At 47.8% G+C, this 23243-nt stretch overlaps 2 protein-coding genes across 2 annotated transcripts in view; one reads left to right on the top strand and one right to left on the bottom strand.

Annotated features, from left to right (window-relative positions):
• WDR62 (WD repeat domain 62) overlaps positions 1-9702 on the bottom strand; it is a 45431-nt gene extending 35729 nt beyond the window's left edge. The window contains exons 1-6 of the mRNA XM_030299435.1: positions 9030-9702; positions 5507-5598; positions 4568-4630; positions 1508-1565; positions 1107-1277; positions 211-348 (exon numbers count right to left, since the gene is read on the bottom strand). Of these exons, the coding sequence (XP_030155295.1) occupies positions 211-348; positions 1107-1277; positions 1508-1565; positions 4568-4630; positions 5507-5598; positions 9030-9206 (699 nt within the window). The 5' untranslated portion in view covers positions 9207-9702. The remainder of the gene's footprint in view (positions 1-210; positions 349-1106; positions 1278-1507; positions 1566-4567; positions 4631-5506; positions 5599-9029) is intronic.
• A 106-nt stretch (positions 9703-9808) lies between these two features.
• THAP8 (THAP domain containing 8) lies at positions 9809-22906 on the top strand. Its single transcript, XM_030298836.1, has 3 exons — positions 9809-10025; positions 20341-20533; positions 20766-22906. The coding sequence occupies exons 1-3, from the start codon at positions 9943-9945 to the stop codon at positions 21159-21161; spliced, it is 672 nt and encodes a 223-aa protein (XP_030154696.1). The 5' UTR covers positions 9809-9942; the 3' UTR covers positions 21162-22906.
• The last annotated feature ends 337 nt before the right edge of the window (positions 22907-23243 follow it).

Genomic DNA, 23243 nt, shown 5'->3' with positions numbered 1-23243 from the left:
CAGGGTCTGTGTGTCAGGAGATTTCCCAGCAGGGCCTGACAGCACCTGAGCTGTCTGAGCTGTCTGAGCAGGCTCAGAAGCAGAAGCTGAACCAGAGGCCAGACAACCTCTGAGATCACTGGCTCCAAATCTCAGGTAGAAACAGGAGTCCACACTGCCCCTAACGGTTAACCGCCAGGCCTGGCTAAGGGGACAGGGGCAGAAACCTACCTTTGCTTCAGTGGAGACTTCCAAGAACCAGAACCTCACATGCCGATTCCCTACGGTGACAAAATAGCTGCTGTCCTCTGAGAAAGAGAGGGCGATGACCCTGCATGATACCTTGTTGGAAGCCACCACAATGTCTTTCTGGAAGAATCAATGCACAGAAGTTCATGCTAGCACCCAGCCATTGGATCATTTGTGCCTGTGCCTGAGCCCTGTATCACTCAGCCATCCCCTGCTCCAGGTCAGTTTTCCTGGGGCCCTCTGGGCCCTTGGGGAAACCTACGTGTGGCACTCTTATCTTTACTAATCAGAGGAGACTGAGGTTTGGAAAGGTTTTCATGCGTGAGTAAGTTCCAGAGCTCTCCCCAAGAGTCCCAGCTCTACAGCTCACACGTGGCAGAGCCTTTGCAGGATGAAATCCTCTCCCTTGTCCTATATGGTAGGTGCTTCTCCCCACCTCTGCCAGGCTCAGAGAGGTGGTGTCATGTGCTCAAGATCACACAGCACGTTGTGAACAGAGCCAGGATTTGCCACCCACTTCTGCCACCTCCAAGTCCTCCCCTAGCTGTTCCCAAATCCAGCCTTCAGTGCATATTAACTCACTGAATTCTCACAACTCAACAAGGGAGATGCTAACGTATCCCTTTTACAGATGAGGAAACGGACCCACAGATAAGTAAAGTCACTTGCTCAAGGTCACAGCTGGTCACTATGAGAATAATTACGTAATTCTACTAGTTAGAGCTTGTCGTATGCCTCACAGTAAGTGTCTAAAACTGGGATCAGCATGCACTAGGTGCTCAATAAATATTTTCCGGATAAATGAACACTTTACCAAATTATCTCATTTAAGTTCGCTCAATGCCTGAGCTGCAGGGTACCCCCACCAGTCTTCTCACCTTCCAGTCCCAGACGTTGAGTACCATGTCGTGCTGGTAGCCCATAGACACGATGTGCTTCATATTGGGGGAGAAGGCCACACAGGCCACGCCGTACTTGTGGCCCAGCATCTCTGCCACCTGATTCTTCTCATCCACATCCCAGATGCGCACAGCAGGCCTGTGCCCGTTCTGGGGAAGGTTGGGCCATTACTGCTGCTGGGATCTGCACCAGGAGGGGCTGGAAGGGCTATTGGGGCTAAAATTGGCATTGCCCCAGTATGCCCCAAAGCCACCTCCCCCATCTGCCATGGGGCTTTCTGGCCCAGGAAGAAGCTATTCTAGGGGCTTCCCACACCTACTGTGGGGGTAGAAGGAATGGCCCCAAGATCCCTTCCCACCCACTCACAAACACAACTCACCTCCCCTGTCACTATGTACTTCCCATCAGGGGAGAAGGCCAGAGCACTCAGCGACTTCCTGAGGGAAGGGAAAGGCGTCAGTCATTGGTTCCAAGGAGGGTAGGCAGCCAGACCCCAGCCTGGCTGTGCTCACAGAACTCTGCCCACTCCTTGCTCCCAAGCCTTGAAAGAGGCCAGGAGAGGTGAGTGCCAGCAGCTCCCACAGAGCCAATGTTGCCCGTGTGCCCAGCACAGCATACAGCGCGTTCCCTGCATTCCCCACTGACAGAAGAGGGTCAGTGGCACAGGAAACCAGGCGTAAAAGCAAAGTCCCCAAACATAGATAGGGTGGTCACTGTACAAGGACCTTCCTTTCCTCTTGCTCAGCAGGGGTGGGCTCCCTAAGGCCCCACCCACCCTGTAACCCTGAGAATTCAGGTGCAGGAAATGGTACCGATCTGTCCTAACTGTAGGGGGGGTGGTGCTGGCAGACATCACACTGAGACAGCATGTGCTCCACTGCTAAACACTCAAAGTGTTCTGGAAAACCCATGAACAACCAACATGTTTCTCTCTAGCCTGCACAAGGACTGAATGACCAGAGTAGTTTGCATGTTTTTTCTGGCAGCAAGTTTCATGGTTCCCAGACTACGTTGTTTTTTTCCTCTCCCCTCTCTCTCTTTTTTATTTGAGAGAGAGAGAGAGAGCACACACACACAAGCTGGGGAGAGGAGGGGAGAGAAAGAATCTCAAGCAGGCTCCACGCTCAGCTCGGAGCCCAACGTGGGACTGGGCTCCACAACTCTAGGATCATGACCTGAGCAGAAATCAGTCGCCCAACCAACTGAGCCCATCAGGTGCCCCTCCACTCTCTCTTTTAATCCTATTTTACCTGTGTTCCTTAATGGTCTAGTAATGGTCTCCCTCACGTGAGTTAGTTGGTGTGCAGGTAACTAAGCAAATGCCTCTGAGTCTCTGACAATCTTATAGAACACTTATCATCATCACCTAACTCTCTGGTGGCTTCCCACCACTCCTAGGGCAGCACACAAGGCAAGCTGCCTACCCGATCGCCACCTGCCCGTCCTTCCTCGCCGACAGAAGCCAAATTTTAATTAGAATGGCAGTGTCTCCAGCTGGAGTACATTTCCTCGCCTCTCTACACAGGTACAGCTACGTGATTTAGTCTGGTCCGTGAGAAGTAAACTGAAACGCATGTGGGATTTCCAGAAAAGCTTCTCAAAGGCAACTCTTTGTCCTGATCCCCAATCGTTCCCCTTCTGAATAACGGACATGACAGCCAGAACTCCATCTTGGACCAGGAGACAACCTCAAGTACAGAGGCCTCACAACAGGCACGGTGGAACAAGAAGACAGGCAGACTGGGGTTCCTGAGGCTTGCAGAGACACCAGCCCCTGGGTCCTCACCTCCAGACTTCTTTCGAGCACAAAGAGCATGCCCTTGTGTTTGACGCCATGCTCGTGGGTTTCTGTTGACTGCAGCCACTCCTAGCCTGTCGTGTGCCCTGACCCTGCGCCCGGCCCTCCACAAAATGCTCTATGGGCATCGCTGCACTAATTCCTCAGGCATGCTCCATGAACTCAGGTCTCTCAGCCAGTTTTGAGACGAGGAGACCTCAACACAGGGAAGTCCTGCCCAAGTTACCTGACAGGGCAAACCCCTGGCCATCAGAATTCCCTGCAGAGGCTTTGAAAAATGTCAAAGCCATGCTAAGAAGCATGAAGGAAAGTGCGGTGAGGAACAGGGTGATACATGCAGTTTCAGAGACGCTCCCCACAACATACTCACTAGTCACCGGGGGAAAAGAGAAGCTTCACAGTGGAAAAGCCTGGCAGACACCACCTTAACCAAGGGCCCAAGGGAACACCACTGGTCGTAAGAGAGGTCAATATCATGCACCGCCTGACAGAACGCACTGAGGAGGATGCAGCATTCCTTCTGAGGTGTTCCTGCCAAAGATGCAGAACCTCAGTCTATCTATGAGGAAACATCAGACAAACCCAAAGGGTGGAGCCTTCTACAAAATACTTGGCCTGTCATCCTCGAGTGTCAAGGTCATAAAAGTCAAGAAAAGACAAAGGAACTGCTTCAGACTGAAGAAGACCAAAGAGACAACTGAGCAACGTGTGATTCTGGACAGAATTCTTTTGCTGTAAAGAACATTCTTGGGGTAAATGGTAAAACTTGAAAGAGGCTTAGTTGGTAGTGATGTACCAGTTTTAATTTCCTGACTTTGTTGAATGTACTGTGGTTTTGAAGGATAATGCCCACCCCATGCCCAGGAAATCCACACTGAAATATTTAGAGGCACAGGGGTATCATGTCCCCAATTTACTCTCAAATGGTTCAAAAAAAAAAATTACTATGTATAGACTGAGAATGATAAAGCAAATACGGTAAAAGGTCAACATCTGGGGAAAATGAGTGAAAGGTAGACAGGCATTCTTTGTATTGTTCTTTAAAATCTAAAATGATTTCAATGTGAAAAGTTAAACAATTGTTAAGACCCAGAAGCGACTTCTGTTTCAGCCTCCTCTCCCCTTTGCCCCCTCCTCCAATTCCAGGCAAAAGAATCTCCGTCTGCTCCAAGATTCTTACTCACTGCAGGGACTTTTGCCCTTGCTGTTCCTTCTATCTGGAAGACACCCCCTACACTTTTGCGGGGGTCACTCCCTTACTTCTTTCAGGTCTCAGCCTCCAAGAGGCCCTCCCTGAGACCTCTGATATGGTTTTCCTCCATTTTCTGCCTGCAAACCTGCCCTAACACATCCTCGTTATTTCCCCCATAGCGATGGTCAGAGTTGGTTAGTAATTTGCCAACTGGTTTAGTCTGTCTTCCCTGCTGGACTGTCAGCTCTACAAGAGCAGAGATTCTCATGTCTTTTGTTCACTGTCCCCAGCACCCGGAACACTACCTAGCACAAAGCAACAACGTCGCTGAACCGATGGGTGAGTGAATGACTTAGTTACCCACGTACGAACTCCAAAGCCATGAGGGGAAGGGGGTGTGCGCCGGGACCCTCACCCCACCCCTACCCAATGTCCAGGCCCCAGCCTACCTGGCAGTGTTAAAAATGTGCTGCTGCTTGTTCTCCTTGGGGTTCAAAATCACCACCACACAGCTGGGGAGAAAGAGGGAAATGTGCCCAAACTGAGGGGAGTATTGGGGTCCAGGGATGATTCTATTCCCAACAGAAGAGCCCACACATAAATAAGGCTCTGAACAGAAGATTCTCTCCTCCTTCTCCAGGTGTCTAACGCTGAGAATCTTAGGACACTTCAAGTTATTAGATAATATATTCTTAAATAGAAACCAACACTTCTTCTGTCAGGCACTGGGCTAATAAAGACCTTATGTGCACAATCTCTTTAAATCCTCACAAATGACAGGTAAAGTCGGAAATCTTAGCCCCCTCTTGTAGATGAGGAAACTTGAAGCCCAGAGAGGGAAAATCCTTTGCCCAGGACCACCCAGCAGGTCAGGAACAGAGTGGGGATATGAATCCATAACAGATTCAAGAGCCCACCCTTGTCCTCTATCCTGGACTGCATTGTAAAGACTCAATGACAGACAGATATTATTCATTAGGAAGGACTACAGATCTGCCCCTGCCCTCCAGGAGTGGAGGGGTCTTTGGCGCCTAGAACAGTGCCAGGCTAGATCAGTATTTATGGAATAAACAGGAGGAGATCTTTCAGTCCTCTCAACTACCCAAAAGGAGGATATTCCTAGTTGTGTTTTATGGACAAAGCAGCAGGGGTTCACAGAAGAGCACACGGTGGAGCTGGGACACAAATCCAGGCTGTCTGACACCATGGCTTGGGTATTTCCCAGAATCGCCACCACCTCCCATCTGCAGTCACAATAAGGCTTTCATGGTGCTCACCACATGCCGGGTGCTGTTCTAGACCTAGATGAGCCTCTCCACAGTCCTCAGGGGTAGGCAGCTTACCTGCATCCTACAGCCAGAAAAGCCAAGGCCCGCCCACTCACTCACCCTGCCAGGTAGGCCACATGGCCTGTGCCGGGGTCACAGGTCAGGCCACTGCTGTTCTGGGCTGTGATGCCAAGCACCTTCTCGAGCGACACCTGTGGGGGAAATGTCCAAGTCAGAAGGACATGTCCCAGTAGGCCCTCCGTGGCACCACTGCCTCAGCCACCCATTCAGTCCCTGTTACATCTAATACTAACTGAACTTCTACAGTCATGTGACCAACAGCTAACATTTGTTCTTCTCAACATTCCTTTGAAGGACACAGAATGATGAGGAAGACAGACAAAAACCCCTACCCTCTTGGAGCTCACATCCTAATCATGATGGGATGGAGGACATAAAAAATAAACAGAACAAACATGTAAAACAGATGCCAGGTGCTGATAGGAGCAGAAGAGAAAAATAAAGCAGGGAAGGAGATTGGGAGTATAGGGAAGAGAGAAGGCCTCATTGAGAAGGTGACCTCTGAATAAGTTTCTAAATATTTTACAAGGATGAAAAATTCGAAGCCTCACAACCCAAGGAAAGAAGGCACTATTATCACCCCATTTTACAGATGGGGACATTGAGGCCCAAGATCCCATGCCTGTGGAGTGACAAAGTTGGGATACAAACCCAGCTAGTCTCTGGCTCCAAAGCCAGTCCATATGTTGGGCCCTGCAGGGGAGACACAGGTGTGAGCAAGAGTGGACACCATCTATTCCCTCAACAAATTTACAGTCTAGAGGTTCAACAAGTAAAGAAACAAGTGAACAATCACATTGAAAATTTTAAAATTCTCTAAGCAAAGTAATTTAAATGAGCAAATCTCTATTGTGGTTGATTAAAACAATTTAGAGTATACACTAATAGAATTGTGATACTTTCATACTTTCAAAACGAAAGACTAGTTTCTTTTTTTTCTTAATGTTTATTCATTTTTGAGAGACAGAGAGACAGGGCACGAGTGGGCAAAGGGCAGAGAGAGGGAGACACAGAATCTGAAGCAGGCTCCAGGCTCTGAGCTGTCAACACAGAACCCAATGTGGGGCTTGAACCCATGAACCGTGAGATCATGACCCAAGCCGAAGTCAGATGCTCAATCAACTGGGCCACCCAGGCACCCCTGGAATAGACTAGTTTCTAATTATTATTAAAGTAAAACATTCTCAAGCAAGTCCTTGGTATCAGAAATGAGAGGCATAGCATAATGATAGCTAACACTTACTGAGCATTTACCAGGAGCTAGGCACTGTTTAAATACCTGTAACTGTACCAACTCATCTAATACTCACAATAACCCTGTGATATGGTCATTATTGTCATCATCTCCATATTACAGACGAGGATATAAAAAGGCTCAGAGAGGTAACCCATCCAGGAAGGAGCCATACCAGGACTCTAACCCAAGCAATCAGGCAATGGCACTCACATCGTTTTTATATCTGTCAATCAGCATTACTGGGCATTAATATAATATAATGGTCATTTTTAGAGTAGATCTTTTGTAAGCCAGATGGACTCTGTGCCACCAAACAAGAAAAATAAATGACATCAATTACCCAAAAATATACAATCAAAACAGTAGTAGCTACCACTAATAGAGAATTTACAATGTGCCAGGTATTGTTCTAATGCTTAACATATGTGAGCTCACTTAATCCTCACAAACACCTTACAAGGGAATATTTATATTATTATCTTCATCTTACAGATAAGGACACTGAGGCACAGAAAAGTTCTTAACAAGAAGAACAGAACTGGGGTGCCTAAGTGGCTCAGTCAGTTAAGAGTCCAACTCTTAATCTCAGCTCAGGTCTTGATCTCAGGGTCATGATCTCAGGGTCATGAGCCCTGCATTGGGCTCCATGCTGGGCATGGAGAGAGAAGGGGGGGGGGAGGGTGGGAAGGGGGGGAGGAGGAAGAGGAAGAGGAGGGGGAGACAAAGAACAACAACAACAGAATTAAGGTTTAAGCCCAGGCATTCTGGGTCCAGAGGTTGCACTCGTTAAGAGTGCACATTACTTACTGCCTCTCTGAAATTGCTATTGTCATTCCTCTATTTTATACAGTTTAGTGCTCACAAGGTACTTTCAGGAACCTACAAGGTAAGGGCTGTGAAGTACAGGGTGCTAGATGAGAGATTAAAGTAAGTGTCTGTTTTAGGCTGGGGGAAGGCCTCTCAGGGTAGGGATATGCAGGCTGAGACTTAAGGGATGAGGAGCCAGTCGGATGGACTGCAGCAAAAACCCAAGAGGACTCAGCAAACACTTAGGAGGTGGTAAAGAGCTTGCAGCCTCAGGAAAACAGAAAGCAGGCTTGTGTGACTGAACATTTGAGAGAGAGGACTATGGAGGTATAGCCAGAGAGGTGGGCAGGGGCCACCAGGAACTGCAGCCAGGAAGGGGTGATATAATCAGAGCGCAGCAGGAAGCCATGTGGCAGGAAGAAGATCCACCAGCAGCTACCATGTTTCCACTCTCTAACTGGACTCTGACAAGCAGGTCATAGTCACCATTTCATTTCTGCTCCCTGCAACCCCATGGTATGGTTATTAATACTTCTGTTTTATAAAAACAGACTTCGTAGCTCAGAGAGTTGGAGAACAATTTTTTTTTTTAAATTGCTGCTGTGCTAATGGAATTCCTTGTATCTACTCCAAAATCTTTGTTCTTGTGTCTAAAGACTTAGGGAACTGTTCTGTACTCCCTCCCGCAGGAAGCGTTGCTGAGATTTTACAATTATTCACATGTTCTCCATAATTTAGGGTGGCAATATGGAATAAGAACCCCACGTTGGGGGGCGCCTGGGTGGCGCAGTCGGTTAAGCGTCCGACTTCAGCCAGGTCACGATCTCGCGGTCCGGGAGTTCGAGCCCCGCGTCAGGCTCTGGGCTGATGGCTCGGAGCCTGGAGCCTGTTTCCGATTCTGTGTCTCCCTCTCTCTCTGCCCCTCCCCCGTTCATGCTCTGTCTCTCTCTGTCCCAAAAATAAATAAACGTTGAAAAAAAAAATTAAAAAAAAAAATAAAATAAAATAAAAAAAAAGAACCCCACGTTGGTAAGGGAGAAGTAAAGAGAAGGCAGGTGAGGAGGGAAGGCGGAGTCGCGCTGAGGGACAGTTTAGATAGATAGGGTTCGATACTGAACACTGGTAGGGACCCTAAAGATCCAGCGTGGGGCGAGGTCACAAAAATGGAAGGGCCCAGAGAGACATCCAAAGGTGACTGAAGGGATACGTAGGAAGGCGGGACTAGGAGGTGATCAGCAGAACTAAAATACACTGAGGTAAGGGTCCAGAGAGAACCCCGAAAATGGTCCAAGGGCTAAGGGAGCCGGGGTTGACAGGTGGGCTAGAAATGATGGGTACCTGAGAGAGGAGAAGGGAGAGTGGGAGGAGCCTTGGCTAACGGGGCGGGACGTAGGAGACGAAACGGGCTGGAGAAGACTAGCCGAGGGCTGATAGGCGGGGCCAACGATCTAAGGGCGGGTCCAGGGGAGCTTGGGAGGGAGCCTGGAACTGAAGTGGGCAAGGCAAACAGCTCCTCACCCGGTTGTGCACCGTGTCCTCCGGCGCCGCCGAGAGTCGTGTCCGCCGCCGGAGACACAGTTGGGGAGCGGGAGGCGGAGAGCACTGGTTCCTCCGCGCCGGAACTCCCACCGTGACGGATGGCAGCTTCTCGACTGCATCGTTCCGCGCGTAGCCTCCGGGCCCCAAGGCCGCCATCGTCGCGCCGGAGCAGGACAACCGTTGCACTCCCCAACTGCCGCCGACGCCTCCACGACCCGCTCAAAGAGCAAACGGCCCGCGGGAAAGCCGGCGCCGCCGCTCATTGGACGCGGTAGGCCCCGGGCCTGGCCAATGTCAGGGCTACCGAGCGGAGGTTTTGACCAATGAGGGCTGAGAGGCGGAGCGAAGTGTCTGGCAGGGTGGATCCATAGCTAGTTTACTTGCTGCCTGATTAAACAAAATGGCATTTTTATTGCGGCCTGTGTTTTCATCATTAACAAACGTTTAGGTTTTAACTTTTACGTAGCTAAGGCCAAAGCCTCCAAAGCCCCCAGTTCGCTTTTTGCAGCACTTTCCCCGCCCACGCAGTGGATAGTCACCCGGATATAAGCGTAGGGTGGGGCCGAAAGAGACCGACCACTTGGCGCAGGCTCAGAAAAGCCGTGACATCACCTGTCTCCCAGCACAAGATAAGGTCAGAGTGGCTAAGAACTGGCTTTGTGCCGTCCTACTCGCTTTTCCCCGTTTGCCACGTGACCAGGGCGTAGTTGTGGTAGCGCGACTGGGCGCGTAGTGCGCAGCCGCCCTCTCCCCTTCCCCGCACGTGATGAGGCATCAAGGGCCATCACGTGAGGCGGGCAGAGAGCGCGCGGGTGGGGCCGGGTTCTGTGGAGCTTCGCGAGGAGCAAAGTGCGGCTGCAGACTGGGCAGGACTCAACGGGCTTGAACAGCCATGCCCAAGTATTGCCGTGCTCCGAACTGCTCCAACACTGCGGGCCGACTGGGCGCTGACAACCGCCCTGTGAGCTTCTACAAGTGAGCGCAAGTGCGGGGCGGGGCTTGCGGGGCGGGGCTTGCGGGGGCGGGGCCCGAGGATAACTGCCCCTTTGCCCGGCACCTGGTCCAGCCCGCAGGTATCTAGAAACAGGGTTAGCAAAGTGAAGAGACGGTATTTTCAGCAGTAAACACAGAACATGCAAAGGCGCAGATGTGCTAAAACGCAGGTGTAGACGATTAACTACAGGTAGTGAAAGGGACGAGCGGAAGAAGTGGGACCGTTGGGAGGGGCCTACAACTGCCCGCTTGTCATCTCCACGAAGTTGAGGTATCTCAAACGCAAAACATCGGAAACTGAGCTCCTGATCTTGTCTCCCTCCCGAACCTTCCACAACCTTTCCTATCTCGGTTAATAACTTACTTCATCTTACCTGTTGTTTAGGCCAGAAACCTTAGAGTCATCTCTCTACTCACACTTTTCTTTCTACTCACATCTACTCACATCTCTCTACTCACATCTTTTCTTTCCTCACACTTAAAAGTAAAAATTAGCTTGAACTGTAAAAAAACAAAGATAATTTTTAAAAATCTGTCTTCCTCTTTATTATTCCCCGGCTGGAATAAAAGACATGGGAAAGGCGGGCTGAAGAGTTAATAGGAAAAAATATTTCTATATTTTTCACAGGGACATGCAGCAGATGTAAAGTGAAAAAATTCCCCTTCTTTGAGCTTTTTACTAGGAAACTTTGTTCTCTAAAATCCTAGACTATTGGGGTGCCTGGCTGGCTCAGTAGATAGAGACACTTGATCTCAGGGTCGTGAGCTCAAGCCCTATGTTGGGCATGGAGTCTACTTTTAAAACATTGTAAAAACATGGACGATGATAAACTTTACTGTTTGAGATTATATCGGTAAAAATGAAACATCTCACTGAACACCTGGGGGAGTTAAGTCATTTTTACGATGAGAAGCAGCCTCAGTTTACAGTCCAGGGGCAGAGCTTCAGGTAAGGTATTTCTGGACACAGTTTTCCACATTGACCTAAACTGTATTGCTTCCAAGGAGACAGGACTCTGGACTCACTTTGCAATGCAGACCTAGTATTTATCCCTTCACACACAATTCTGCTTTGCTTTAAGCCTAGCTAAACAATTTCATTTACATTTCATCCCTTCCCCCAAATCCAAATAATAACCCTGTCTTTTCCTTTGTTTGGTGAGACTCCTTATAGTACCTCTGGTGTGCAGTTTCCCTCATTGCTGTGGTACATAAACCTGACTTTCTTTGACTACAGGTGTGTCCCTGGGGGCCTTAGTCTGAATCAGCCAGGACACATTCCTCATCCAGTCTGTCAGCAGATCCTGTGGGCTCTCCCTTTAAAAATCTATCCAGGGGGCGCCTGGCTGGCGCAGTCGGTTAAGCGTCCGACTTCAGCCAGGTCACGATCTCGCGGTCCCTGAGTTTGAGCCCCGCATCAGGCTCTGGGCTGATGGCCCGGAGCCTGGAGCCTGTTTCCGATTCTGTGTCTCCCTCTCTCTCTGCCCCTCCCCCGTTCATGCTCTGTCTCTCTCTGTCCCAAAAATAAATAAAAAACGTTGAAAAAAAAATTTTTAAAAAATAAAATAAAATAAAAATCTATCCAGAATTGACCACTTCTAACCCCCTTCTCTGCCTCCATTCTGGTTCTGGCCATTACCACCTCCCGACTGCACCATTTTAGTAGCCTCTTCATTGATCAACCCACTCCCACATTCTGATCTCCACACACAGTCACAGGGAACTTGTGTACACCTGTGTCAGATCAGAGTCCTCCTCTGTTCAGATCCCTCCCCTGGCTCCCACGTCACTCATAAAAGACAAGGTGAGGCTGGAGCAGACAGGCCTACAAAGCTCTACAGGAGCTCGATCCCTAGTCTCTGTATGACTCATCTCCCTCCTCCTTCTTCCCCCTTACCACTGTTCTCCAGCATCACTGGCTACTCGATGTTCCTCTAGCATGCCAGGCACATTGTTGCCCCAGGGGCTTTGTGCTTTTCCTTCTTTTTTTTTTTATTTAATTTTTTATTTTTTTAAATTTAAATCCAGATTAGTTAGCATATAGTGCAACAATGATTTCAGGAGGAGATTCCTTAGTGCCCCTTACCCATTTAGCCCATCCCCCCCACAACCCCTCCAGCAACCCTCAGTTTGTTCTCCATATTTACGAGTCTCTTCTGTTTTGTCCCCCTCCCTGTTTTTATATTATTTTTGTTTCCCTTCCCTTATGTTCATCTGTTTTGTCTCTTAAATTCCTCATACGAGTGAAGTCATATGATTTTTGTCTTTCTCTGACTAATTTCACTTAGCATAATACCCTCCAGTTCCATCCACGTAGTTGCAAAAGGCAAGATTTCATTCTTTTTGATTGCCGAGTAATACTCCATTGTGTGTGTGTGTGTGTGTGTGTGTGTGTGTGTATCTATATATCTATATCTATATCTATATCTATATCTATATCTATACACCACATTTTCTTTATCCATTTATCCATCAATGGACATTTGGGCTCTTTCCATACTTTAGCTATTGTTGATAATGCTGCTGTAAACATGGGGATGCATGTGTCCCTTCGAAACAGCACACCTATATCTCATGGATAAATGCCTAGTAGTGCAATTGCTGGGTCGTAGGGTAGTTCTATTTTTAGTTTTTTGAGGAGCCTCCATACTGTTTTCCAGAGTGGCTGCACCAGTTTGCTTTCCCGCCAACAATGGAAAAGATATCCTCTTTCTCCACATCTTCGCCAACATCTGTTGTTGCCTGAGTTGTTAATGTTAGCCATTCTGACAGGTGTGAGGTGGTATCTCATTGTGGTTTTGATTTGTATTTTCCTGATAATGAGTGATGTTGAGCATTTTTTCATATGTCAGTTGGCCATCTGGATGTCTTCTTTGGAGAAGTGTCTATTCATGTCTTTTGCCCATTTCTTCACTGGATTATTTATTTTTTGGGTGTTGAGTTTGATAAGTTCTTTATAGATTTTGGATACTAACCCTGTATCTGATATGTCGTTTGCAAATATCTTCTCCCATTCTGTCGGTTGCCTTTTAGTTTTGCTGATTGTGTGCTTTTCCTTCTGCATGGAAAGTTCTTACCTTTATGACCACCACTTTATGTAAAATGATAACCCCTTCCCAGATAACATATGTATTCTCCCTATCCACCTCCTGTTTTATTTTTCCCTTTAATGCTTACCACTATTTGGCATGTCACATATTTGATGTATTCATTTATGGTCTTCCCTACTAGAATATCACTCTATGAAGGCAGAGATTTTTCTCTGCCTTGCTCTCTGTTATTTCTCCAGCCCTAGAACAGTGCCTGGCGCATAGTGAGTGCTCAGTAAATATTGGTTGGATGAATTTGATTAATGCATTTCAGATGGCTTTCTTAGGAAACCTAGCAGCCCATGTCAGTTGAGGGGCCCTGGTACAGAATAGGAATAAGGCAGAGGAGTCTTCAAACCTAAATCAGTGTGTCCAGATTTGCTTTATAAAATATATTGCTCTGGCATTGTTTATGAATTCAGTAACTCTTGAGTGTCTCCTGGAGAAAGGAAATCCCTGCTGGACACAAAGGACCCTGAGAGATCCTGTTCCTGTCCTGACAACTCATGGATAAGTGAAGGGTCAAACACTGAAGAACCGAACACACAACCTGGGAGCCACTCCTGATCCTTTCTTCAGCACCACTGCCCCCTGTCAGGTCCATTAACCCATCCTTTGACTTTACCTCCCAAACACATCTCCACCCAATCAAAATAAAACCCCTAACACCTTGGCAATACAGTTATAAATGCAAATGGGAAACTCCTAACTAAACTATTAGGAAACAACAACAACAACAAAAAAAACCCCTACATTTCCAGTCTGACCATTTCTCATTACCTCTGCTATTCAGGTTGTCATCATCTATTACTGAGACATTGTGAGAGCTGCTTCCTGACCTCCCTGCTTCCACTCTTGTGGCCCTTACAAGAACAAGAACTTGGAGAGCACTTACTATATGCCAGGAACTGTTCTAAATGCTTTACATATAATAATGAGAATAATGACGACTGTGCAGAGCAGCCAGATGGCTTCATAAAGATCAGTTTATATCTGTGTTGTTTAAATCCCATCAGGGGCGCCCAGGGTCTCAGTGAGTTAAATGTCTGACTCTTGGTTTCTGCTCAGGTCATGATCTCATGGTTTGTGGGATCGAGCCCTCTGTTGGGTTCTGTACTGACAGCAGCAGCCTGCTTGGGATTCTCTCTGCCCCTCTGCCACATGTGCACAGGGGTGTGCACCCACACTCTCTCAAAATAAATAAATAATTTAAAAAATTAAATAAATCCCACCAATGGCAATCAGGCTGTCCCTCACACAGGCTAACCCATTTCCATCTCTAGACTCACCCCGAGTCAGTTTTGCAGAAGCCACATAGTTAAGAGTTTGGCGAGGGGCTATTTCCAAAGGAGATTCAGGAGGAGGCAAAAGGAGAAAGAGAAACAAAGAGGGATGTGGCTGCCAGGGAATAACAAGAGCCTGCCAGGCAGCCAAAGGAAACATTCATTAGTTCTATTTTAGGCCCTTTCAGGCACGTATGAGAGTCATCTCTCATGGGGGACCTATCAGGAATTGCATTTGGTTGGCAGTAAGAAAGTCACGAAATATTACTGGCTAAAAAAAAATTATGGAGATTATAGGATAGAGTGTGTTTAAATTATGCTGCAGTAACAAATGCAAAATCTCAATGGCTTACTACAGCAAAGGTTTATTTCTCACTCACACTATGTCCTCTGCAGACCATTTGTGAACCTACTCTACAATATCTTAACTGGGGTCTCAGGCTAAGGAGCCTCTCCTACATGGAATATTGCTGGTCTTATAGGAGGGGGAAAAGAGAAAGGGAGAATCACCCATTGGCTCCCGACACATTTTATATTTAGAAGTGGCCCAGGGGCACCTGGGTGGCTCAGTAAGTTAAGTGTCTGACTTCAGGTCATGATCTCACAATTTGTGAGATCGAGCCCCACATTGGGCTCTGAGCTTACAGCATGGAGCCTGCTTTGGATTCTCTCTCTTCCTCTCTCTGCCCCTCCTCTGCTCACTCTTTCTCTCTCTCTCTCTCAAATAAACATTAAAAAAAAAAAAAAAAGAAGTGGCCCATGTTACTTTCAGTCATTTGGCCAAAGCAAGTCTATGGCAAGCCTCAAGTCTTTGGAGTAGAGATATATAATCTTCAAGTGAGGAAGGGCAGCAAATATTTTGAACAATAACATAATCTACCAAGAGTTTATTTTTCTCTCATATAAAACAAATACAGAGGTTGACAGACCAGCACCAGTGTGGCATGTCCACAATCATTAGGGTTGAGGTTCCTCTCTTTCTGTCCTGTCATCCTTAGTATGTAGCTTCCATCCAGGATGGCTACCAAGTGCCATGTATCATTCCTGGGAGGAAGAAAAGGGAAGAAGAGCAAAAGGGGCTCCAACTGCAAACTGAATTAGCCCCCTTTAGAAAGCCTTCCCAGAAACCCCACCCAATGATGAGTTCTCCATCATTGGTCACCCTCCAACTACAGAGGAAACTAGGAAATGTAGTCTTTTAGCTGGGCATTTAACCACCCTGAAGACCATTAGGATTGATTGTTAGTAAGGAAGAAAAGAACTTTTTTTTTCTTTTGAAAAGAACTTCTAACAGCATATGCCACTCCATGATCTAGAAAGATGACTAACAAGACTAAACTGTTCTATAGAAAAGGAGGACACTGTCCACTTACGGTAGATTTTTACAGAGTCCATTATAAATGTTGCCATTCAGAGGAATAAAGAAGAATAAGAAAAAGACCAAGTTAGGAAGAGATTTTGTACTTTCCTCCTTTGCCCTTTGAGCTGCTCTGATCCATGTGAGAACCCCCTCGCCTTTCAGGTACCATTCCAGATTTTCTTACACAACACAAAAGTATTCATTGGCCAGAACCTAGTTACATGGCCCCACCTACACAAAGGAACTTGGAAAACATAGTCTTTTAGCATGGCACTTTATGACCTCAACTAAAGTTGGAATTTCGCTAGTAAGGAAGAAGAAAAGGGCAAGTGGAGCAGTCACTTGTCAGTGTTTGCCAAGAAGGGGGCAGGGTTTGCCAAGAAGGGGGCTGCTGCAAGAGATTTCTTGTGTGTGTCCAGGCAGAATGGGGTTGATGAGAGGATTTGGATCCCAAACAGAGACGAAAGGGACTGCAGCAGCCAGAGTTCCTGGCTGTGTGCCCTGGGGTTCTGCTCTTTGGGTGCCACAGCTCTTCTGAGTCAGCCCCTCTGTCCTCTTGCACTAGCTGTGCCCCCCCGCCCCCCCTTGCCCTGTCTGTCTGCCTTTTGGCTGAGAAGTCTTGCTCCCACCCCCATCTCTGTCCATCCTACCCAACTCCTTTTTTATGTGTCCTTCCTAGTTTCTTTTTCTTTTTCTCTTAATTTTGAAATAATGTTTATTTCTTTATTTTGAGAGACAGCACTTATACGTGAGTGGTGGAGGGGCAGAGAGAGAGGGAGAAAGAGAATCCCAAGCAGGCTTCACATTAGCAGCACAGAGCCCAACACAGGGCTCGATCCAGTGAACACTGAGAGTATGACCTGAGCCCAAATCAAGAGTCAGGCACTTAACTGACTGAGCCACCCAGGCGCCCCTGCCTTCCCAGTTTCTTTATGCATATACAAGCAAATCTGAATATATGTTCTAATTTCACCCTTTATTACTGTATTAATTTCCTGTGGATACTGAAACAAACTTGATGGCTTAATACAGCAGAAATTATTCTCTCACAATTCTGAAGACCAGAAGTGCAAGTCGGTTTTACTGGGCCAGAATCAAGGCCTTGGCAGGGTTGCACTCCCCGTGAGGCTGTAAGAGAATCCATTTCTTGCCTCTTCCAGTTAGTTTCTGGTGACCACATCATTCCAATCTCTGCCTTTGTGCTCACATCACCTTCTCCGCTTTCATCTGAGGTAACATCTTCTCAGCCTCCCTCTTACAAGGATACCTGTAATTGCATTTAGGGCCCAAATGAAAGATCCAGGATGACTTCCCATCTCAGGACCATTAACTTAATCACACCTTTTGTCATGCAACGTAGTATTCACAGGTTCCAGGGATTAGAACATGGATATCTTTTGGAGGCCGTTACTGAGCCTGCCACAATTACTAAAAGCTGATCTGCTCTGTTTGGAACTTTGCTTTTTTCAGATAACGTGTATGCCCGACAATAGCATGTCAGTTCATAGAGTGCCTCCACGTTCTGTTTTAGGGTTCCATAGTGTTCCTTTTGTGCGCGAGTTTGTTACCTTGTCTCCTAAGGATGGTGTTGTCCCGCACTCTCTAACACCCTTACTCTGCCCTTTTAACAAAGAGCAGGTCTCAAAGCCCTCAGCAGATGAAGGTATCTAGCTGTTTTTTTTGGTCAACTCCTGTTTGTGGAATTGATACGGTTTTCTTTATTTTTCTTCTTTTTTTTTTTTAACAGAACTGTATGACTTTTTTTTTTTTTTTTTTTTTTTTAATTTGAGAGAGCGAGCCAGGGATAGTGGCAGAGGGAGAGAGAGAATCAAGCAGGCTCCACACTCAGCACAGAACCCAACACCGGGCTCCATTCCACAACTCTGGGATCATGACCTGAGAGATCAATCAGTTGAGTCTCCCAGGTGCCCCAGTACTGGTTTTTCCATCTTAAATTGTGGTGTAAAGTTTTCTCTTTGAGGTATCTTTGTTAAATACTTAAAGTTGGTCAGTTTTAAGAAAAATATTAAGTAAATCATGTGGCAGATATAGAAGATACTGTGCAGGTAGAATGTGGATGACTGACCATACTAGTTATCTAATGCTACATAACAAACTATCTCAAAATTTAACGGCTTAAAATAAACCTTTAATGTCTCCCAGTTTCTGACAGCTGCCACAGGACAAATGGTCCAGAACTCAATTATGTGGCCGCCCCTGGCTGCAAATGAAGCTGGAAAATGAGGTCTCCATTGTGGACAGTCTGGAGTCTCAGATAATCCCCACCCACTCCCACAGGGAAAGCTTTTATTTCATTCATTTTTTTAAACTTTAATTTTTAATTTTTACCTTTAATTGCAAAATACATGTAATATAAAATCTACCATATCAACCATTTAAAAATTTGTTTAATGTTTATTTTTGAGAGAGAGAGGGAGACACAGAATCTGAAGCAGGCTGTCAGCACAGCCTGATGCAGGGCTCAAACCCACAAACAGTGAGATCATGACCTGAGCCAAAATTAAGACTCAGACAAATAACTGACTGAGCTACCCAGGCACCGCTGTTGTTTTTTTTTTTTTTTAAATTTAAAACTTTTTTTTTTTTTTTTTTAATTTTTTTTTTTTCAACGTTTATTTATTTTTGGGACAGAGAGAGACAGAGCATGAATGGGGGAGGGGCAGAGAGAGAGGGAGACACAGAATCGGAAGCAGGCTCCAGGCTCTGAGCCATCAGCCCAGAGCCTGACGCGGGGCTCGAACTCACGGACCGCGAGATCGTGACCTGGCTGAAGTCGGACGCTTAACCGACTGCGCCACCCAGGCGCCCCTAAAACTTTTTTTTTAAAGTTTGTTTATCCTGAGAGAGAGAGGGGCAGAGAGAGGGAGAGAGAGAATCCCAAGGAGGCTCCACACTGTCAGCACAGAGCCTGACTTGGGGCTCTGTCCCACAAACCAGGATATCATGACCTAAGCCAAAATCCAGAGTCAGACACTTAACCAGCTGAGCCACCCAGGTGCCCCAAGTCTTTTGCCCATTTTTAATGGGGTTATTTTTGTTGTTGTTGAGTTGTTTAAAAACCTTTTAACAGGGGTGCGTGGGTGGCTCAGTCAGTTAAGCATCCAACTTCAGCTCAGGCCATGCTCTTATGGTTTGTGAGTTCGAGCCCTGCATCAGGCTCTCTGCTGTCAGTGCAGAGCCCGCTTCTGATCCTCTGTCCCCTCTCTCTGTGCACCTCCTCCACTTGCACTCTCTCTCTCAAAAATAAATATTAAAAAAACCCACCTTTATCAGGTGTTTTCAAGCATACACCAAAAAGTAGAGTTATATAAATGGATTCGCATATATCTATCACTCAGATTCACCAGTTGTCAACATTTTGCCAATCTTTTTCATCTACCCTCCACCTACTTACACCTTTAATGCAGTATTTATTTATTTTTAAGGCTTATTTATTTATTTTGAGAGACAGCATGAGTGGGAGAGGGTCAGAGAGAGAGGGAGAGAGAGAGAATCCCAAGCAGGTTCTGTGTTACCAACGCAGAGCCCGATGTGGGACTCGAACCCATGAAGCTGTGAGAGCATGACCTGAGCCAAAACCAGGAGTGGGACGCTCAACCGACTAAGCCACCCAGGCACCCCTTTAATGCAGTATTTTATTTATTTATTTATTTTTAATGTTTATTATTTTTGAGAGAGAGAGACAGAGAGCAAGCAGGGAAGGGGCAGAGAGAGAGGGAGACACAGAATTGGAAGCAGGCTCCAGGCTCTGAGCTGTCAGCACAGAGCCCGATGTGGGGTTCGAACTCACAGACCGTGAGATCATGACCTGAGCTGTAGTTGGCCGCCCAACTGACTGAGCCACCCAGGCGCCCCTTTAATGCAGTATTTTAAAATAAATTCCAGATATTAGTTCTTTTGCCCATAAATATTTCAGAATGTTTTTCCAACAGATGACTATTTTAAAAACATAAACCAGGACAGTTATCATACCTAGCAAAATTAATTTCTTACAACTATCCAGTGCCCAATTCATGCTCAATCTTCCCCAACTGTTTTAAAATGTCTTTTTATGGAATGATTTGTTGCAGACGAGGTCTATAACCTGCAACTGGATGTTTCTTAAATCTCTTTTAACCTATAACCCCACCCTACCCCCATGAATGTAGAATCTCCCACTTTGTAGATTTGTCCAGTTTCATAAACTACTCTCTCAGCTTCATGTAGAGGAGCAGATTGTTGGGGGAGGGCAGAGTGGCTGTGGGTAAGGGCGATCAGGAAGGAGGCTGTTGCAAAAGCCCAGGCAGGAGAGGATGGAGGCTGAATGGAAGGGGCAACAGAGGTAGGAGAGGTGGGCTGATGCTGGGTGTTTAAAAGGTGGAAGAATGGGATGTGGGTTGGTGGTAGGGCCTGGTAGGAGGCAGGGACAGCTTCTAGCCTGGGGAGACAGAGGTCTGGAGCCCAGGGACCTCCCGATGTGTGTGTCCTCAGGGAGGGGTGTGACCTGACCTGATATTGCTGACCCCATAACCCCACTGACCCCGTAACCCCACTGCCCCTGGCAGGTTCCCACTGAAGGATGGCCCCCGGCTGCGGGCCTGGCTGCGGCACATGGGCCATGAGGACTGGGTGCCCAGCTGCCACCAGCACCTGTGCAGTGAGCACTTCACACCTTCCTGCTTCCAGTGGCGCTGGGGTGTGCGCTACCTGCGGCCTGATGCAGTGCCCTCCATTTTCTCCTCAGCGCCGCCTACTGAGGTGAGCAAAGGGAGGTCCCACCACTGGCGTCTGACCCCCAGTCTTCCCCACCTGGAAATAATCCATGGAGTCTGATCCCCAGGCCTCCTCTCCTGAGGGAGGTCCCTCCTCCAGTCTGACCCTATGCCCTTCTCTCCTGAGGGAAGTCCCTCTTTGAGGTCTGGCCTTACCTGATGGCAGTACCCCTTGGAGTCTGGCCCTGATGCCCCCCACCCCATGCTTTGTCTTCCAGAAGCAGCAGAGTACCCGAAGCACCGAGAAGCCAGTCGTGTCTCCCTCCCCACCAGACGTCACGCCCCCGACCCCTGGCCCAGCTCTCTCTGCCCCTGGCCCTGTGCACCTTGTGGTACTAGGGCCAGCACCCAGAGGCCCCGAGGCCGCGGCCACCGTGTTCCTGGCCCCCCTGATCCTTCCTCCTGCTCCTGCCAGGCCACGGCCTGGAGTTCGAGCCCAGCACCCTCTGGCCGGGCTGGGCACTATCCTGGGAGCACTGCAACGTCGTGTGCGGAGGCTGCAGCGGCGCCAGGAGCAGCACCAGGTGCAGCTGCGGGCTCTAGAACAGCTGGCGCAGCAGCTGTGCAAGGAGAGCCTGCCGGCTGGGCGCACCAGGACCTGCTCTGCCTGGTGAATGTGGCCACCTGGCCCCCGTGGCATATGTATTTTCATTTAAAAGTCAGAACATTTCATTCATGTTTCCACATTTCTGGCTTTTCTTGAAAAAAAAGTCAGTTTGGCAATGCCTACCCACTATTGGTCAGAGCAGGGTAATGGCTGTTCCATATATTAATAATATTTAAGGGGCCTTTACTCTCTGCCAGACAGAGTTAATAACTTATTGAAAACTCACTGTGACCTTGGTACTGCGGTTGTCCCCATTTTTCAGATGAAAAGTCAGGCACAAATCTCGCCCAAAGTCAAGCAGCCAGTAAGTTGCAGAACCTTGATTCAAACGGTTAGAGAGCTCCTGCCTGGCCCCTGTGGAGCATGAGTTTGCAGCCCATCTAGTAGAGTCTCCCGAGCCCTATCTAAAGGCGCTTTTGCTCCTATAGTTTACTTCTGAATATTGGAGGAGGGCATTGTGTCTTTAAAAGTTTGACCAGGCCTTTTCCCTGCTTCAAACCCTAGGGCCAACTTTGAGGTCCTAGGGCTCTCAGCCCTGCCTGGACAAGAGATAGGAAGGGGTTTCAAAAAGGAGCCCCCAAAGTAGCTCTGTGGCTAAGGTGTCTCTGCCTGCTGGCCAGTAGGTTGTACACAGCTAACAGATACGATGTTTTCTGGCCTCAGTGGTGCTTTAAAATAATTTTTGGTCTTTCCTGAAGGCTCAGCAGATTTAGCAGCAGTCAGCTAGGAGCAGTCAGCTAGAACTGCAGTGTGGCTGCCCCTGGAGGCTTTGTGTTTGAGACTGTGGCCTAACCATGCTGGGCACAAGAGGGACATACAGCGTGTAGGGACAGACCTCAGACTCAGGTTTGGGATTCTTCAGCCTGCCATGGTCCCTGGGCCGACAGTGTCTCTCTGCCTCCCCTGCCCCCATTCAATCCATGTGTTTCAATCTCCTCCTCTCTCCTCCCACATTCATCTTTATGTTTCTGATGCCCCATCTCTCTTCCCTCCTGTCTCTCCATTTCCCCATGTCTCTCTTCATCTGCATCTTTCTGTGTCCCCCATCTATGTCTCTCTCTGTCTTCTCCTGTGTTTGCCTATCCCCATATCTGTCTCTCGACACCCCCCCCATTTCCCTGTTTCTCCATACCTCTTTATTCCCCCATGAATGTCTCTCTGGCCTCACATTTGTTTCCCTGTCTCCCCACAAATCTCTGCCCACATCTCTCTGTGTTCCTTGACACCCCCCTCCCACATCACCCTCCATGTTCCTCACCATTTCTTCCCCCCTTTTCCTTCCTTCCCTCTCTTCTTCCCTCCCCTCATTCCCCTGTGTTCTCCATCTCTATCACTTCTTTGTCTGGGAATGCCCAGCTCCCTGGATGTGAGGAGTCCCATTATCTGTGAAGGGTCTGACATAGGTGTGGTCCTTGCCCAAAGTCCTGCACTTCTCACACTGGATGCCAAGTCCGAGCTCCTGGACACTCAGACCCCCAGTGCATAAGGACCAGGATGGATAATGTTGCGGGACAGATGACAGAAGACAGAGGAAGAGCCACTCATCATACATGGGTCTGCCTAGCCCCACCACCCATGCCTGGGCCATTGCAGCTCCCTCAAGGGTCTGGTTCCAAGTACCCCCTCCTAAGGAACCCCTTGAACCTTGGGGCTGACCAAGGCCCAAGCCTCATCAGTCCCTGTTCCCCTTGGTGCCAGGTTCCTGCCATTCCTAGTTTGAACCTTTGCAGTCAGTAAAACAGTCTCAGAGCAGAACAAGAGTTGTTTATTTGGGGAGAATTCTACCTGGTTCTCATACCCTTTGCGAAGTCTGGCGCTGAGCTGGGTGTACAGCAGTGAACACAGCTGACAAAGTCCTGCCCTCATGGTGTTTCTATTCTGCTTGAGTAGAATATAAACCAGTCAACTAATAAACAAGATAATTTCAGATTGTAATAAGCGCTGTAAAGACTAAACGAAAATGTAATGGAGTGGGGGTGGCACTGGAGATGGGTGGAGAAGAGGACTCTAAGGAGACAATGTTCGAGCAGAGACCTGGATGAGAAGGACCTGGCCTGGAAGGCATACGGACTGGATGTTCCAGGGAGCA

Source organism: Lynx canadensis, chromosome E2 (genome assembly GCF_007474595.2).
Source record: "Lynx canadensis isolate LIC74 chromosome E2, mLynCan4.pri.v2, whole genome shotgun sequence".
Lineage (NCBI taxonomy): Eukaryota > Metazoa > Chordata > Mammalia > Carnivora > Felidae > Lynx > Lynx canadensis.
The sequence above is the reverse complement of the archived record's forward strand: the minus strand, read 5'-3'. Positions and strand labels throughout refer to the sequence as shown.

Excerpts from the sequence above, each read along its gene's own strand:
- THAP8 (XM_030298836.1), top strand. The coding sequence starts at position 9,943 with ATGCCCAAGTATTGCCGTGCTCCGAACTGCTCCAACACTGCGGGCCGA. Across the intron at positions 10,026-20,340 it reads CGCCCTGTGAGCTTCTACAA|GTTCCCACTGAAGGATGGCC; the intron begins GTGAGCGCAAGT and ends TGCCCCTGGCAG. Across the intron at positions 20,534-20,765 it reads CCTCAGCGCCGCCTACTGAG|AAGCAGCAGAGTACCCGAAG; the intron begins GTGAGCAAAGGG and ends TTTGTCTTCCAG.